The sequence below is a fragment of the Puma concolor genome, chromosome B4 (assembly GCF_028749965.1).
Source record: "Puma concolor isolate L17-30 chromosome B4, mPumCon1.1.hap2, whole genome shotgun sequence".
In the NCBI taxonomy this organism is placed as follows: domain Eukaryota; kingdom Metazoa; phylum Chordata; class Mammalia; order Carnivora; family Felidae; genus Puma; species Puma concolor.
The window spans coordinates 104,488,153-104,506,047 of record NC_141673.1 but is presented as its reverse complement, the minus strand read 5'-3'; the positions used below and the strand labels follow the sequence as shown (position 1 = coordinate 104,506,047).

The 17,895-nt window shown below is 47.5% G+C and overlaps 1 protein-coding gene across 4 annotated transcripts in view; it reads left to right on the top strand.

Annotated features, from left to right (window-relative positions):
• The window catches only part of PRMT8 (protein arginine methyltransferase 8), a 97,950-nt gene extending 87,052 nt beyond the window's left edge, over nucleotides 1-10,898 (top strand). For 3 of the 4 annotated variants that reach the window (XM_086714292.1, XM_086714289.1, XM_086714291.1), the window contains 4 exons: nucleotides 140-290; nucleotides 7,804-7,878; nucleotides 9,087-9,208; nucleotides 9,985-10,898. In XM_086714292.1, coding sequence (XP_086570418.1) covers nucleotides 140-290; nucleotides 7,804-7,878; nucleotides 9,087-9,208; nucleotides 9,985-10,068 — 432 coding nt within the window. In that variant the 3' untranslated portion in view covers nucleotides 10,069-10,898. The remainder of the gene's footprint in view (nucleotides 1-139; nucleotides 291-7,803; nucleotides 7,879-9,086; nucleotides 9,209-9,984) is intronic. The other variant, XM_086714290.1, reaches the window with a different exon arrangement.
• Nucleotides 10,899-17,895: the final 6,997 nt, after the last annotated feature.

The following is a 17,895-nucleotide window of genomic DNA, read 5'->3' as shown; positions in this document are numbered from 1 at the left end:
GTGGGTGGGCCTGGGGTTCCATCCAAGAGTAAATGGTAGCCCCAGAGCAGTGGTCTTCCACGGGAATGTAGCTGCTGACCAGGACCCAGACTTAGTGAAGATGCTAAGTGTCTGGCATTCTCTTTTCTCTGGGCCACAGGAAGTGGACATTTACACGGTGAAGACGGAAGAGCTGTCATTCACATCTGCCTTCTGCCTGCAGATACAGCGAAATGACTACATCCACGCCCTGGTCACCTATTTTAATATTGAATTTACCAAGTGCCACAAGAAAATGGGGTTTTCCACAGGTGAGCCTTTTGTTGGCACTCCAGACCCTCCCCACCTTCCATGCTGAGGCTTTGTGGAAGTGACCAGGGCTGGCCTGACCTGGGGAAAGGACCTGGGGCATAAGCCCTTGCTTAGCATCTTGTAAGCCTTCTCCAGCACTTCCCCACACTTTTGGCTGCCAAAAGGAGAAGGTAAATGAAAGTGTATATTGTATGATCAGAGCTGAGAGTATGTGTTCGGTGGAGAGAAGCAGGGGGGAAGCCCAATTTCAGGGGCACATTTGTTCATTGAACATTTTCTAGGCATAGTCTGTGTGAGGGGTAAGGATACAGAGTGTGATAAGATTTCCCCATCTTCACCACTGTGCCCTACTTCAGGATTCAATGAATCTCTTGGTAGGCTGCAGACTATGTCTCTCTGTCTCCTTCTGCCCCAATCCATCCTTCCTGACACTGTTCCCCAAATACCACCTGAGCTCCCCTCCCAGCCCCCCTTCAGAGGTGCCTCATTGCCTGAAGCAGGTAAACCCACATGTCTTTGCCCTGTAAGTGGGGGTTCCACCATACCTGGCCCCCTACCAACTTCTCCCAACTCATTTCTCACTGCCCTTCCTTTGCTTTGCCTTCCTCCCCTGTCTCATTGTTGCACCACACACAGGGTCCAGTCACACTGAGCACCTCACCTCACCCTGAACTTAGAAAGGGTTCCTAAATCTCTAGGCTATTGCCTCTGCACATGCCAACCCTTTGTCCACCCAGGTGTTTCACGGGGACAAGAGGGTCTTTTGTCAGAGGCTCTTGTCATCTCCTTTCTCCCTGCAGTAGTCTGCTAGGGCTGCCATAACAAAGTATGACAGGCTAGTGGTTTAAACTACAGAAATTTACTTCTCACAGTTCTGGAAGATCAAGGTGCCAGCAAGTTTGCTTTCTCCTGAGGCTCTCTCCTTGGCTTGCAGGTGGCCTCCTTCTCTCTCTGTCCTCACAGGGCATGTACTCCTGGTGTCTCTCTGGTGTCCTAAGAGATTAGGACATTTATGTATTTGTATGAGGAGACTCTAAAAGGACACAAACCAGATTGGATTAGGGCCCACCCAAAGACCTTATTGTAAAGGCTTCTTTAAAGGCTCTATCTCCAAATATAGTCATATTCTGAGGTGCAGGGGGATTAGGGCCTCAGCACATGAATTTCAGGGAACACAATTCAGCCCCAAACACCTCCCCTATGCCCACTCCTCACCTGGACAATCCCAGCACAGGCCTCATCTCTCAGCTCAGATATTACTTGATCCCTTCCTTCACTCCTGGTTAAGTTTAGGAGTTCTTCTTGGGGCTTCCTGACATCTTGTGCTTATGTTTGTCATGGAAATGTAAAAAAAAGGGTATAAAAAAGTCAAGAAGGGCAGCTGGGTGGCTCAGTCGGTTAAGCGTCCGACTTCAGCTCAGGTCATGATCTCACGGTCCGTGAGTTCAAGCCCCGCGTCGGGCTCTGTGCTAACAGCTCAGAGCCTGGATCCTGCTTTGGATTCTGTGTCTCCCTCTCTTTCTGACCCTCCCCTGTTCATGTTCTGTCTCTCTCTGTCTCAAAAATAAATAAATGTTAAAAAAATTAAAAAAAAAAAAGTCAAGGAAAAAGTCCTCTTCCCACTCCAGCCCAGTTCTGTGCCCCAGAAGCATATGTTAACCACTTTTTATTTTTTGCTTTTTATTTGAAATATTTCTCATATGAAGTTGCCAAGATAGTACATAGAGTCCTGTGAACCCTTTACCCAGCTCCCCCCAACTATGGTACCACATCCAAACTACACTTTTCTTAAAACATGGGTTGACTTATACCAAACACACTGCCCTCTGCTACCTTGTCTTTATTTAACAATAAACCTTAGAGGGCATACTTAAGCAAGAAACTCATGATCTCAGATCTGGTCTTGCTCTCAGGGTCGTGAGTTTAAGTCCCATGTTGGGCACCATGCTGGGCTTGAAGCCCACTTAAAAAACAAAACAAACAAACAAACAAACAATATACCTTGGAGACACTTTCACAGCCTCATTGACATAACTACTTTATTTTATTTTATTTTTATTTTTTGTTTTTGAAACAACTACACAGGATTTCAATGTCAGATGTAGCTTATTCAACATTTTTCACTCTGTTTGCAATTCTCAGTCTCCCCATGGGCTGGGATCACATCTCATGAATCTCTGCACTCTGGGCTTCTAGAGCAGTGTTTGGCTTGTAGTGGGTTCTAAACAGATCACTGTTAAATGAGTATATGAAGATCTGAGTCCTGCTCTTGGGAACATGTTCCTATTGGCCATGCATGTGAAGTCTTCTTGGGAAGCAGGAGCATGTCATTAGGGGCAAGCCAGCATGCATGTGCCAAGGGTAGGTGAGCTCTACCAGAGTCCAAGGACATGATTCTTCACTTCCTGAAGCCTTGGTGACAATGATTGATCCTCTTTGACCTATTAACAGGAGGGCAAGAGGTTTATCCAGCCCCTCCAAGAAAAAAACGTTTTTTTCCAGAACTGGTGTCTCCTGACCACCAAGATCATGATCTTCTGGTCTCCAACATCTGGCCCAGTGCTGGTGCACCCTGTCCTGGGGAAAACCAGAGGCCCCCAACCTTGGTCATTTTTAGCTGTTCCCCTTCTTAGAGTGGCAGCAGGAGAGATTGTCTTCCTGGTAGGCAGGGATGGCTAGGAGGGAGAAGGGAGGTTTTACCTGGACCTTGAAGGGTAAGTAAGACTCAGCCTCACAGTGGTGGGGTGTGGCAGTGGTGGGAGGGTGGAACAGGAGCCTGCTTGAGGACCATTGCTGTGATTGGAAGCCAGGGATGGAGCCACAGAAGCTGGCCCTGCCTCTACCATCTCCAGGATGATGTTTCCACCGGGGTCTGCCCTGCTACAGGTGATGAGAAAGGGTGGCAGGGATACTCTGGGAAATATTGTGTGTTTGTAAAGCCTAGGATCTAGACCATAGCTTTCAGCTGGGGGCTTCGCTTCCCTGAGTTTATTTCCATTCCTTGAGGTCAAGCAGACAGGCTGTCCCACCCCTGCCCAGAGGTGGTTCTCTGGCACTGTGATGGCGGGAACAACATTCCTGATGCCCCACAGGAAGGAGTCCTGGTTAACCTTAAGTTCAGAATCGAAGGACTCAGCCCCTGGCTGCCTGAGGGATAATGAGGATTTGCCCTTCGTATTAAAGTCTCCAGCCCACTGGGTCAGTTTCTTCCTGTTCTATGGTCATACTCCCACTGTAGTTTGTCACAAGTCCCTGTGAGAAACAATGAGGACTATATTTCAGAGGCTCAAAGACCATGGGTCTAGATCAAGGTCTGAGCTCATTTGTCTTTTTGGTTTTTTTTAAGATTTTATTTTTTTTAAAGTAACCTCTACTTCCAATGTGAGGCTTGAACTCTCAACCCCAAGATCAAGATTTTCACGCTCTACTGACTGAGCCAGCCAAGAACCCCTTGTCTGTCTTTTTACAGCTATAGTATTATATCACCTCCTCTTTGCACAGAACCCCAGAAACGTAGGTCTGAAAGGTCATCCAGAGGTCCTGCACTGCCTGTTTCCATGCCTTGGTGCAGAGGTTCTCACCGTGTAGTCCGCGGCCAGGAGCATCAGCATGACCTGGGAACCTGTTAGAAATGCAAATTGTCAAGACTTGCCCCAGATCTTCTGAATCAGAAACTCTGGGGTGGGGTCCAGAAATCTGTGTCTTACCAAGCCCTCCAGGTGACTGTAATGCACAAATCAGTTTGAGAACCACTGCCTCTGTGCTAGGCTGCCTGAACAAGAAGATTGTAAATTTGGCCAATGTTGATGCTTTTCACATCAACTGGAAAGCTAACTCCATCCGCTTACTACCTTTTCTCATCAAGGCCTATGCCTTCTGGTTGACATAGGTCCTTCTCACAGCAGCATTCCCATATAGAGATCAGGATTGGGGGGATACTTTGTTTCACTGCTTCCTCAGCCACCTGGGGAATGTCCACATGGGGTTTTGCTTCCAGCAGGTAGCAAACATCTTTACCAGGTAGTGTGGGTTTGTCAGTGGGCTTTTCTGATCCTCTATACTTTGACCATCTAGAAAAGAGTATTTGCTTTTTGTTTTCAAGGACCTCAGATGCTCAGAATTGAATTAATTCTAATTCTTGGTACATGACATCATTGAATCAGGCACAGTTCACTTCTGTTTGTTTATAACGAACACCTGTGAACTCACCACTGCCTCAGTAATTAGGACATAAATAATTATTAACTAGCACACATTAGTAACTAGAAAAAAATGTATTATTGTTCTTAGAATGTAAATACATTAGCTGATATCAAGAAATAAACTGCTACTAATTAGAATATAAATATTAATCAGAATACATTATTAATAAATATAATGATACTATTTATAATTAATAAGTAAATTAATTCACAGTCTCATAATTAATCCTTGTGTGCTCACCACCTAACTAAATGGAGGCTCCACACCAACCCATCACCCCCCATGTTGCCTCTAGATGAACATTATTCTGAATTCTGTGTTCTTTATCCCCTTGTTATTTTAAAAAAAGTTTTATCACATCTATGTGTATGTCTGTACAGTGTATTGTTTGGGCTCAGCTATTTTTGAACTGCATGCAGCATGTAACCTGCCATATGTGCCCCCATCCCATTGACTGACTGCCCGCTGAGCTTTCTAGCTCAGCCCAGCCACAGCTGGCTCTGGAGGGGCCAACTCACAAGCACATCACGTATTGTGCTGCTTGAAAACAATCCCTGTTAATGGTTCTGGCATCTCCTCTCTGCAGCTCCAGGCAGAAGCTGTCGCAAATGGGCACAGGAACCTAGGGTTCCAGGCTGTGCCAGCCAGTGGGCATAGCTGCCCCTCCCCTTGGACACATCCTCAGTGGATGGGGCAGGGACCCTTGGGGGTGCACGGAGGGACAGTGGCTTGAGTAGAATCAGACCTGGGGTAGAGTCTTAGTCTTTCCAGGAGTCAGCCAGGTAAGGCGGCCAGACAAAGGAGATAGGTCTTGAGTAAGTTACTTTCTGGGCCTCAAGCTCATTATGGATGATGTAGTTGGACCTAGATGCCTAGCAGCCCCTTCCTGCTTTGCCATCTGGTGACAGTGAGTCATTGTCTCAGGTCAGAGAAGCTTCTTGGTGCATAGTCTTTCATTCTCTAAAAAGCTTCTGATCTCCCTGGGCAATATAAATTGCAAATTTATAGCTAGAAAAAGTTTTAAATTTTAAGCAAAGCTACCAGCCACTTAGCCACTGTGAAGTGAAACAAGAAGCAGGATTCCACTCCCTTTCCAAAAGCACCAGGAAAAATCTTCTTATGAAAGCCCCTGCCATTTGTTCCTACAGCCCCCTGAGCTCTGCATCCCCCATCCTTGGTCACAAGGATGACCTTGCTGCCTGAGAGTCTTCTCATTTAGGCTATAGGATGTGAGGGGGAGGCAGGGCTGTATAGGTCGCTGTTTTCCAAATTTAGGACCATATCTGGGAACTGACAGGCATCCTGAATTCATGTCTGTTGAATGAAGGAATGCATGCATGAATAAATGCATATGTACTTGGAATGTTGGGGGCAGTACTGGTTATACTCACTGTAAAATATAGAACAAAAGCTGTCCATAACCCACAACCCAGAGAGACTGTGAAGGGGAGGGAGAAAAGGGGAGGTTAGCATGTGGGGTCAGGATATTAAGAGGATAAATATATCTTCATAATAGGGAATGCTGAAAGTTACATGATCTAGAAGGTTATAGCTGGGGCAGGGTAGGGTGGGAAAGACTTATTTACTGATGAGAATTCTAGATGTCATCCACAGCCTTGTTCTGGGTGCTCACCCTTGCACCTAGCACCTTTCTGGATGCTTCCCCAGGACATTCTAGACCACTAGAGTGATGTAGAACATCTTTGAAGGTCAGAGCCATAGATTATGGATAAATAAAATGATATGCCACCTCCCATAATGATTATAACCACATAATTCAATGGCTTAGCAATACCCTAACATGGGGTTAATGTGTTATGGTAGGGAGACCATATTTATCTTTCAATTAAAGACACTTCTGATAGTGAAAAGGAAAGCTATTAATAGTTATGCTAGGAAGACAAGTAAACTGGAGCTGTCTTGGGCACAGCAGGAGATTTGGTCATATACTTTCCCCCTTCTCATCCCATCTGATTCTCAAAGTACTTGGGGAGATAGATATCATGCCCCACATTCTGCAGGTGTATAAAATGAGCCCCAGGGTCATAGTGCAAACACAAGGCAACATGGAGGCATGAAACTGGGACTGTTGTTGCCTAATTAAATGTTCTTTCCACTCTTGCCCACCAAAGAGATGTTATTAGATGCGAAAGAGTGGGTTTGTAAAGGGATTTCAGCCATGCTCTGTGCCTACAATACATGGGGGGGATTTTTAAGTCTTGGCAAGTCTGCTCCCTTCACATCCCCCAGAATGACTGAATTCAAGTCTCTAGGAGTAGAGTTGAGAAATCTGAATTTTAATCAGTTTCTCCTGGACACCTTGATGGAGAATTAGTATTGTGAAAAGTGGTCTAGATGATTAGTCCATGGCTGATGGACCCCATGACAGAAATGTTTGGGGAGGTTCTCAAACTTTTCATGTTGTCAAGGGGAAAAAACCCACCTTTCTCCAACCCAAGGCTGGTGTATTTTTTGGACCACCACCAGACACACCTAGGCTTGATGGCTGCCAAACCTGAGCCAGTGAATCTCTGGGACTCTCATAAGGCATCTGATTAGGTGACAGAAGGAAGTTGCTTGAATCCCCTTGCCTGAAGGTCTTTAAGAACAGGAGAGACACCTGTCTGAGCTGGTGTAGGAGGAGGTGGGGGCGAGAGTGCTGTCAGTCATACGCTGCCATTCTCCGTATACACCAGAGACTATCTTTTGACAATTTATTTAGATGTAGTTGGCAGGGAAGGGGCTGGGACAGGTGGACTTTGTCTGTAGACAGCAATATGCTTTAGAGGCCATGAAGGCTGGATATGTTTGGGTATCTAGGATCTAAAAGCCACAGACTGCACGTTCATGATCCTCCTTCAAGCCTTTCCAAATGCTCAGGCTGCTTTTCCCTGCCATGACCTTGAGTTTGCACTGATTTCCCAAATGCATACATTGAAGGCTACCCAAGTCTTTACCCAGATCACTGACATTTGATCAAGCCAGTTCATTGCAAAGGGCAAAGAAAGACTCTTCACTACCTTTTAAATAGATCCTGGGGTTTGTAAGATCTTAGAAGTGATCTGATCAGACTCAGTGCATGATAAATCCCCAGTGTTTATTATAGGAACACCTCAAAGCTGGACCTCAGGTAGCTCAGATGATTGCAGAACAGCCCTAATTTTTCCTGGTGAATTAAAAATCTGCCTTCTAGTAACTCCCAGTGACTAGCCTTTGTTCTGCCTCCAATGCCATATATAAGGCCACATATGTCTTTCTATGTGACAGTTTTTGAAGTATTGAAAGGCACTTATTATTATTCTCCCCAAGTCTTCTCATTTTTAGCTCTGGTCCCAAGCAAAGAGGAAATCAGTATTAATGAGTCCTACATCCAGGTGGAGGAAGGTAAGAGACTGAGGGGCCAAGAGGATCTTACTATAGTGGGTTCTTTTACTATCTATAGTTTTCAAAGTCTCCAATGTAATTGAACATCTATGGGTACCTTGAGGCATAACAAAGTGTCTACTATTTGGGTTTTGCCATCTATAAGTGTAGTAGTTACAGATCTACCAAGTGTGGTGGTAGGCACTGAGGATATAACAGTGAACAAGTCTGGCATGGTGCCTGCCTTCATGGAAATTGCAGTCTTGTGGAGGAAGCACACAGCTGAAAAAAGACAAAGGTATTTATGTTGCAGTATGATAGGCATTGTGTTAACCAAAGCTCAGGGTGGGTGGCCAAACTAGGCTTCCCAAAGGAAGTGACTTTGAAGGATGAGGAAGGGAGAGACTGGTGGACTAGGAGGGAAAAGTATTCCAAAGATAGTTGTTGCTGAGGAAGATGGCCCATAAGCAGGCCCCCTCTTCTGGTTGTAGAGTATGTAGTGTGCTGAGAGAGGATGGATGGGATTTAATGGCAAATACAGGGAGTCGCCAGGATTGGTGTGCCTTTGGATCATGCAGGAAGAGTGAGCTATGGACCAGTGGTGAGGCTGTGGGATGAGAAATATCCCTTACTTCTTTTAGATCCAGTTAGGAGGACACAGCTGAAACACCACAACAGATGTGGGCCAAGGGTACCAGGTTCAGTTCTAGGGCAGAGAAGTGGCAGGGAAGCCTATGTGTAGGATTGGGGTGTTGGTGGGACACGGGTTTAGTTAAGAAATTTGCACATTTAAGGGGAGACAGGATGGTCTACTCTACAAATCTCCCTCTTACGCTGTCTGAACGTCTTCACTCTGTTGAACTAATTAAAAACAGTAGCCTTTTGAGATTCTTTTTTGTTAATGAGTTTAGTTGGTGAGAGGGTATTCATCCCACCCCTTGGAAGGAACTTGTAATACCTGCTTCTTTTTCTTCTGATTCCTAGCTAAGATCAGCAGCCTGGAGGATCTGGGATCTTGATGGAAGGAGGAGCCCTGGGGCTGAGTGAGGATTTCTGGGGTTGGAGGCAGGCTCCAGGGGCTGGGTGCCTTGACCCACACAAGTGCTGGGAGTTGGTTCGGTGAATCCCAAAAGAAGCCCAGCAACTTCTAGGCAAGGTCTCAGCCTCAGTGTTTCTGGAGACATCTTCTCTGACTCTTCCTTCCCACCTCCCTTTTCTTCTCCCCTCAGCCCCCGATGCCCCTTACACCCACTGGAAGCAGACTGTCTTCTACTTGGAAGATTACCTCACTGTCCGGAGGGGGGAAGAAATCTTTGGGACCATATCCATGAAGCCAAATGCCAAAAATGTGGTGAGTGCTGAGGCAGTCTCTGTCTGGGACAGGGTCAGAGGGAAGAAGGGACCCGTGGAGCTGGTTCCCTGGAGCTCCCAGGGCCTCCTCACCCTGGTGCCCCAAGTGCCTTGTGCACAACCAGACAAGGTACTGGGGGAGGGGCAGTAGAAAGCCAGGTTTGGATCTCACTACGTATAACTGAAGGCCTCCAACCATGGACCCTTAAAACTCAAGGGTGATAGATTTTCTCGAAGACCCACTCTGGACTCTCAGCCTTCCTTGCATTTAGCCTCCAGTTCTGCATCCGAGGGGCTTTGGGCACGGAGGCTGTTGCCATGGGTTTCAGCTCATTTAGAACAAGCCAACCCAGGAAATAACAGCTTCTGGTGGCCGGGAAGATGTTTGGTTCACGTTTCTTCAGCGAGCCTGGTGGGTCAGGGATCGTGCGATTCTTTCTGAGCAACCGCGGGTGCAAGCGTGTGTATTAAAAGCATCTAGAGAATGCTTTGAAGGTTGTGCCACAGAAGACTCAACCACCCCACTCTGTTTTCTCTCAGGATGAAATCAGAGGGAACATTTCTATATTATAACAGGAAGGCTTTAGGTTAGGAATCAAAGAACTTCCTGTGTGGATAATGAGGCACTAGAATAGATTCCCGAGGGCTGTTTGTGGGAACCCCTTAGCTAGAAAACCTTAGAAACACTGTAGTTACCCATCCCTCTGCCTGCGGGAGGGGGTGGTGCTTGCCTTTGCTACCACACTAATGCTGGGACCCTTTGCTCTTCCTTTGTAGCGAGACCTCGATTTCACGGTAGATTTGGATTTTAAGGGACAGCTGTGTGAAACATCTGTATCTAATGACTACAAAATGCGTTAGCATACGTGGGAGGCTGCAGACAGCGAGCAAGAAGAGAAACTCTTGCCTCGATCTGCGGCTCTGTAACAAGGAACACCGTTTGCAGCACTACACTCTCGAAAACCAGAGTTTTTAAATTCTGCCTTGAAGATTGGTGAACTCACCAGGGCTCCCGTGGGCCACTGGACAGAGAGCTTCCAGTTCCTCAGCTCTGCTCTGGGAGCCCTTCACAGAGGCTTTGTTGTCGCCGACAAAGAGCAACCTCCAGTGCTGTGGCTGGGGCCCCCGAGGATGGAAAAGTATACACGTATACCCATTTGTCCTCCTTAACTGTGAATCTCTGGAACTTCCAAGTTTTGCATGCTGCAGGCATCTAGGACAGATTGCTTCACTAGAACCTGGAGACATAGTGTCTTTGATAGCATAAGCCAGATTACCTGTCTGTGCGGTGGTGTGCGTGTGCGCGTGTGTGTGCGTGTGCGTGTACAGCATATACATTAGTTTATTTACCCACACCTGTATATGCATGCATATACAACCACGTGGGTATATTTCTGTGTTCATTCAGGGTGTGTGTGTGTGTGTGTGTGTGTGTGTGTGTATGTGTGTGTGTGTGTGTGTGCGCGCGCGCGCGTAGAATATATATTACTCTCAGAGGAGATTCTGTTGCTTTCGAATAGGAATTTGTTTTGTGATTAGTTCTCCCCACTTCCCATCCCTTACAGATGTTAAGCAGCTATGAAACGTTCTCTGTACTAGCTCTGGTCTTCTTCTGACTAGACTGTGGCTCTGAACCCTGAGCATAGTACCACGCACTCTGTTGGCACTCAATAAATGCACATGAGAGCGAAGCGATGGCCTGGTTGTGTTCCTGGTGCTCTGGGGTGGGAGGGTTTGGGAGGAGGTCAGAGGCCACACTGGAATGGAAGATCACAGGAGCAACAGATGCTGTTCCCAGCTCCCAGAAGGTAGTGCCTTGGTAGAAGCAGTCAGGACTGGTCCAACAGCATGTCCCCTGCAAACTCTCACAGGGTAGGGAGAGGGACTTAGGGGTGAAGTTGGGTGGGGGGGAGGACAGGAGCTAACCAAGAGTGCTCTAGAATGGAAGGTTACGTGTAGCCTGGAGGAAGGCCAACCTCAGGAATAGAAGAATCTAGGGTGTGCATCCCACTGGGAGGGCCTGGAGAAAGCAGGAGATGGTGGTCCTGGATCTCTGGGGAGAGACTGGGGCAGGGTCTGAGTGAAAGACTAGGGTGCTGAGAGTTTGCTGTACTGCACAGTGTCTTGTCCCTGGTCCCTCACCCCTGGCTAGTGTTTGGCCTGGTCTGCCACCCTTTGCACCGACAGGAGCTCACCCACCTTGAGTAGAGCTTTCCCACCCAGCACAGGTGAAAAATACGTGGGTCCTAGGATGGTGCCCCAGGTTCCCAAGGCAGCCCCCTTCCCCAGCATGGCTGGTAAATCTCTAACGCCCCCAAATTCTTTGGCCCTGCCTAAGCTGGCCTCTGCCTTCAGTGCACCATGGACCTTGGGCAAGTCATGTCATGTTCCTGAGCCTCAGCCTTTTCACCACTCATCTGGACTAGCTGATGTTCCACGCTGTGTCCTTGGGAGCCCTGGGGCTTGTGGGAGGTGCCAGGATCAAGGTGGGCAGAGTTCTGGGTTCCCTTCTCCCCAGGTTTAAAAAAAAATTCTGGGATGCCTGAGTGGCTCAGTCAGTTAGGCATCTGACTTTGGCTCAGGTCATGATTTCACAGTTTGTGAGTTCTAGCCCAGTGTTGGGCTCTGTGCTGATAGCTCAGAGCCTGGAGCCTGCTTTGGATTCTGTGTCTCCCCCTCTCTGACCCTCCCCTGCTCATGCTCTGTCTCTGTCTCTGTCTCTCAAAAATAAACATTAAAAAATAAATTTAAAAAACCCAATTCTTCCCTGGCCGGTCTTTATTTTCCTTGGGAAAAAGATTCTACTACTAAAAAATAAAAATAAAATAAAGACATGAAAAGGAACCAAGACCAAAAGCAAATACCTCTGAAAATGATGTATCTAGGTGACCCCAGAATCCTCCTGACCCTAATATTCTGAGATCATTGGTATCTTGGACCCTCTCACGTTCTCTCTCTCCTGCTGCTAGTCCTGTGCATTTTCACCTAAAGTTGCCCAGAGCAGCATTTGGGTCTTGGCTGGGTGCCCACCCCTTGGCCCAGAACCCCATTTTCACTCACCTGCATCTTTATGCTATTTCTTGCCCCCATCAGCTCTGAAATATTCTCTCTGGAGCCATCATCACTCAGAAAGGGGAGCAAGCTCTATGGGCAGATATGGGGCCTTTGCCTGAATTTTAAAAGGGGCCTCCTGAAGGCACACACACAGTTCTGTGGAGACTCTGCTTGGCAGGAAATGTGAACTTCAGTCCCCACTTGTCCCCTGGTCTGGTGATAGGTACAGTTCAGAAACTGCACAATAGGACACAGAGGCCCTGAGAAAAGCTGTGCTGAGCCTCTTGGAGCCCATGTTGGTTTCCCTCTAGCTTGTAAAAGGCTGTCCTGCATTTCAATTGTCAGTCAATCATGCTTTCCATTAGAGACCTGTTGGCAAAACTTCTAGCTTTGGTCCAAGTGTGGTAACCAAATCTCCATAGGATGGAAACACAATGTACTTTGCCAGAGTGGTGAAGTGTTTGGATGTGGTTTGGTTTCTGGTTATTCTTTAGCTTCTGAGACAGGTAATGTCATCTGTGTTATCTCCCCTGGGGGAGATTTCCCAGATGCTGGGAAGGAAGAGGGCCATTTAGAGGTAGTGGGTAGAGGTGGGGAGGAGGCAGGGGAGGCCTGGGCTCAGCTGTGGGTGGGGTGTCCTGAGGCTGGTGGTGTCCTTGAAAATGATCAGTGACTCCAGCAGCAGTGGCCCCTACCCTTTTGTAACCCTGTGGCATCTGTATGCTTGTTGGCTTCTCCAGAATCCTGGCAGTTAGGTGCAGAAGCACCCCCACCTGTTCTGTGGTGGAGGCCCCCTGAGGCCCCGGAAGGAGGAATGGAATTGTAGCAGAGCTAGACTGTGACCTCAGTCCTGCCCAGTGGTCCCTTTGCTGCCCGTGCTGATCCCTCTGAGCCCAGGCCTGGAGGCCTCTCCTTGTACCTGGACACAAGTACAGTGAACATCATGTAGTACTTTCCATCCCCATGTGTTAGATAAGGAAAGAAAAGGACAAGCTCAAGAAGACAGCAGTGAATGTGTCAGGAGAGGGAAGGGAGGTGAAGAAGGAAATGGAGGTGGGGGGTCCCCCAGAGGGCATTAGACAGAAACTCATTAGTGGGTTTTCATGGTGGTGGCAATTGGGGAACCCTTACATTCTGCCTTTCCCTGGGTAGGGAGCCCAGCCAACTTTGTGGAGGATTCCATCCATGTCAACGGAGTAGAATCCTATGTGGCCAGGAACCAACTAGGAGGATGACCCCCTAGGAGCTCTAGGCATTTGGGGCCTGCAGGCATCCCTTCATCCCTGGAAGACAGGGGAAGACTGAGCTGAACAGAGGCCCAGAGGTCTCTCAGGCCTCTCCAGCCACCAGAGGAGAAGAAGGTCACCCCTGCAGCCTGCGCCCAGCCCTGGGTCTTCAGCCTTTGCCCTGCCATTTCCCATCTCTGCCCCTGGGTTGCAGGGGTGAAGCTGGGCAAGGTATGGGGAGCACTTCCACAGCAGCCCCTTTCTCCTGCCCACAAGAATGCTCTAGAGGGAATGTAATTTCTCTCTAATTTAGTGGAAAATAAGCAATATCTGCTTGGAGCACGTTCTGAATAGAAGTGGGTGTGTGAGATGAGGTCTTGGCATGACAGTAGAGACCCTATAAAGATGACTTCACTTGTGAAACCTGTTCTGTCCCTGACTCTGCTTTTTTTTTTTTTTTTTTTTTTTTTTTGAGACCGTACAAAACTTACTAGTGGCTCTCACTACTGTCTCTCTTCTTTCTTTCTTTGTCTTTGGGGAAAACTTCCCCCTTCCATTCCCAGCCTACTTCTACCCAGACCCACAGCCCTGGGGCCTCATTGGTGGTCTTATTTGGGCCTGTCTACCTGAGTCTCTCTGAAGGCCATTGCATGCATGGTCTCTCTTCCCCATTAGAGCACAGGCTCCAAGGGCAGAAACCTGCCTTTCTCTGTTCATCCTCTTGAACAACATGGGGGTGAAGGTGGGAGGTGACAGGGTGACACCTGACCAACTTGACTTCATGGAATGTGCTCAGGAGCCATTCTAGGACTATCAGGTTCTTGTCCCTTCTATCTGTGCCCCTGGGGAGATATTGGAATTTTTGTTACTCTCACAAAAGCCACCTATGGAGGCTGTCTCCCCTTTGCTAGACCCTCTCTGCTCCCCTGTCTCTACAGCCTTCCTCCCCTCTTGGCACTACAGCTGGCACCCCACCTTGAGGTCCAGCCTGAATCCAGACCTCTGTAACAAAATGAAATTAAGCGAGACATCTCAGCCCATTCCTGCGCTTTGGGTCAGTCACCCAGATAGGAGTCTGTCCTTGGCCTAGTGGCCAGTAGTGATCATGGAGTGATCTCCTATCCTTTTTTTTTAATTTTAATTTTAATTTTAATTTTAATTTCTAATTTATTATTTATTTTTTTAATTAACATCCAAGTTAGTTATCATATAGTACAATAATGATTTCAGGAGTAGATTCCAGTGATTCATCCCCTATGTATAACACCCAGTGCTCATCTCAACAAGTATCTTCCTTAATGCCCCTTGCCCTTTTAGCCAATCCCCCCACCCATGGTTTGTTCTCTGTATTTAAGAGTATCTTATGTTTTGTCCCCTCCTTGTTTTTATATCATTTTTGCTTCCCTTCCTTTATGCTCATCTGTTTTGTATCTTAAATTCCACATATGAATGAAGCCATATGATATTTGTCTTTCTCTGACTGACTTATTTCGCTTAGCATAATACCTTCTACTTCCATCCACGTAGTTGAAAATGGCAATGTTTCATTCTTTTTGATCGCTGAGTAATACTCCACTGCATAATATACCACATCTTTATCAATTCGTGTATCAATGGACATTTGGGCTCTTTTGATACTTTGGCTATTGTCAATAGTGCTGCTATAAACATTGGGGTGCCTGTGCCCCTTAGAAACAGCGCACCTGTATCCCTTGGATAAATACCTAATAGTGCAATTGCTGGCTTGTATGGTAGTTCTATTTTTAACTTTTTGCGGAACCTCCATACTGTTTCCCAGAGTGGCTGCGCCAGTTTGCATTCCCACCAGTAGTGCAAAAGAGATCCTCTTTCTCTGCATCTTGGCCAACATGAGTGATCTCCTACCCTTAATCTTTGGGTATCACACACTAGGGGAGTTCTGTCTGTTCTTGCACCCCACCCCACCCTTGCCACTACACAGAGGTCCTGGGTTCTGGAACCCTCTTCCTGAAGACAGATTTTATTTGGTTGCTGTCTTGAGTCTTGCAAAGCACCTTGTTACATACCTGGTTTCTGACTGTAACCCCACCTGTGTGGCAGTCTAGCTTGTCTTAGACCCTTGCCCTGTGGTCTTGAGACTGTTGGGATAAACCTGCTTGAGGATGGGTGATCTCACACCTGTCTAGGCATGATGAGTGTGCCTGGATCCACATCTAAAGCCTCCCAGGCTGCCTTGAGCTCATCCCATTGGAAGCAATTGGCTCATATTCAGCTAAGGCTCAGACACAACATGTTTGATGATCAGAAATTTGACCAACAAACATTTATTAGATACTTAATGGGCTCTAGGCCCTGAGGTAGGCAATGGCACGTAGCAGAGTCACAGGCACTATCCCTGTCCTTATGGCCTGCACTGTCTGGTTGCCAATCTCTGGGCAGGCTGAGCTTGCTCCTGCCCCAACACTGAGAAATGAGGTCCCTCAGCCATCCTCCCTAACCTGGCTGCTCTACCCCCCCGCCCACATCTGCAGTGTGAGCCCAGCTCGGTGATGCAAGCTGTATCAGTGTGAGTGGTGAGGATTTTGCCTCCTTAGTGTCCCTCAGTCATTAAGCTTTTGAAATAGAAGGAAAATATGCCTGAATTGCCCAGCTATCTGTTAATGCCACAGGAAGACCCGGTCTATCATTTTCAGAGAATGACAGCACTCAAGGAGGCCCAGAACCCTTCCTGATCCTAACCATAGGTCATTTCTCACAGTAGAAGTGAAAAGGGTCTTTACCAAAGGGTCTGTGCTAGCACCTCACCCTCAAGGGCAGATAGAGCAAACTGGCAGAGGAAACCCCTAGGATGCTGGGTCACTTGGCCCAGGCCCTGCTGTCCCCACCCCTAAAGGCAAGCATCAGTCACTGGACAACTCTGCCACATGCCTTGGGGATTGGAGCCAAAGACTGAGACAAACCCCAGTGGGGCTGATTACTCACTATGTGACTTTGGGCCAGTTACTGCACGTCCACGAGACCCTTTAGAGATGATCTGGATGAAAGGAGATAAATGTAAAGCATGTTAGGAACCTGTGAAGCACAATAGCAATTCCAGGTATGATTGTTATTTTAATATTTCTGCCCTGCATTCCAGCTCTGTTACTGAGAAACCTACCTGGGTGCCAGTGCCTGAGCCTATGCACCTCTGAAGGTGCTGAATGGCAGCAGGCTTTGTCATCAGAGCCACAGTCAGCAGCTGGCAAGGCCCCAGGGCTGCAAGCTTTGGTGAGTTTGGGGGGCAGCCTTGTAAGTAACACACATGTAGAGTTTTTGCCAAAAGCCCTGGGCAGAGGTGGCCTGCTTGTTGGCTCCTGTTCATTAGCTCTCTAAAGGCCTCACAGGTGGCTTGCAGAGATCTTTTTTTTTATGTTTATTTATTCCGAGAGAGAGAGAGAGAGAGAGAGAGAAAGAAAGTTGGGGAGGGGCAGAGAGAGAGGGAGCGAGAGAATCCTAAGCAGGCTCCTCGCTGCCAGCGTAGAGCCTGACGTGGGGGCTCAATCTCATGAACAATGAGATCATGACTTGAGCTGAAGTCAAGAGTCAGATCCTTACCCGACTGAGCCACCCAGGTGCCCCACTTGCAGAGGTCTCAAAGTCCATCTCCCAGCCCTCCAGCAGACAGTGGCTGACACCACCTGATATGTGTCCTTCCATTAGAGCTAAAAGATCCTCAGTTCTTGAGATGCCACAGTCCCACCTGGGACTCTCTGGGAAGGTCCTCACCTTCTGTCTCTCTCCACCTGCATCCCCAAACACAAGGACTTCCCGGTGACCTTGAGACTGAGCCTAGTGTCTACATCTAGTATCTGGTTTGCATCCCGTGGAGAGGATCTGTAATAATCCAAAATGTCCACTTTACCCTGGAATCCAACACACGCTGCTTTCCCCAGGAGAATTTTCTTCTAGTCATATTTGGTTTTGATTAGTAATTTACTGAGTTTGTGTACTTAGAGCACCTATTTTCTTGATGGCTGGAGTTAGCGACTCGGCAGCACCTTCTGGGCCTGGCAAGAGGGATGAGGTGGGGATCAGGCTGGGAACCTCATATTGACGGCAGTAACAACCACATAAATGCTTACATAAGAGTTATTCGGCTACACTTAATAGGAAATAACCAGCCACTTCCCCACTGTCATAAATTGTCATTAATGTGACCGAGGCATGTGCCACTGTGGCATTGTGAGTCAGAGGACATTAGAAGAACAGAACGATAGGGATCCTCCTCTGAGCCCAAGGCAAGGATTGAGCCTCCTGAGAGAACATCTGTGCAGGGAGGAAGAAGCAAAACTTAGAGATGCAGAAATTTTCTGTTGCACACATAGCCACACAGTCCAAGATTATCATGTCACCATGAAACATGGAAGATCTATATGGGGGCAGGAGGGAG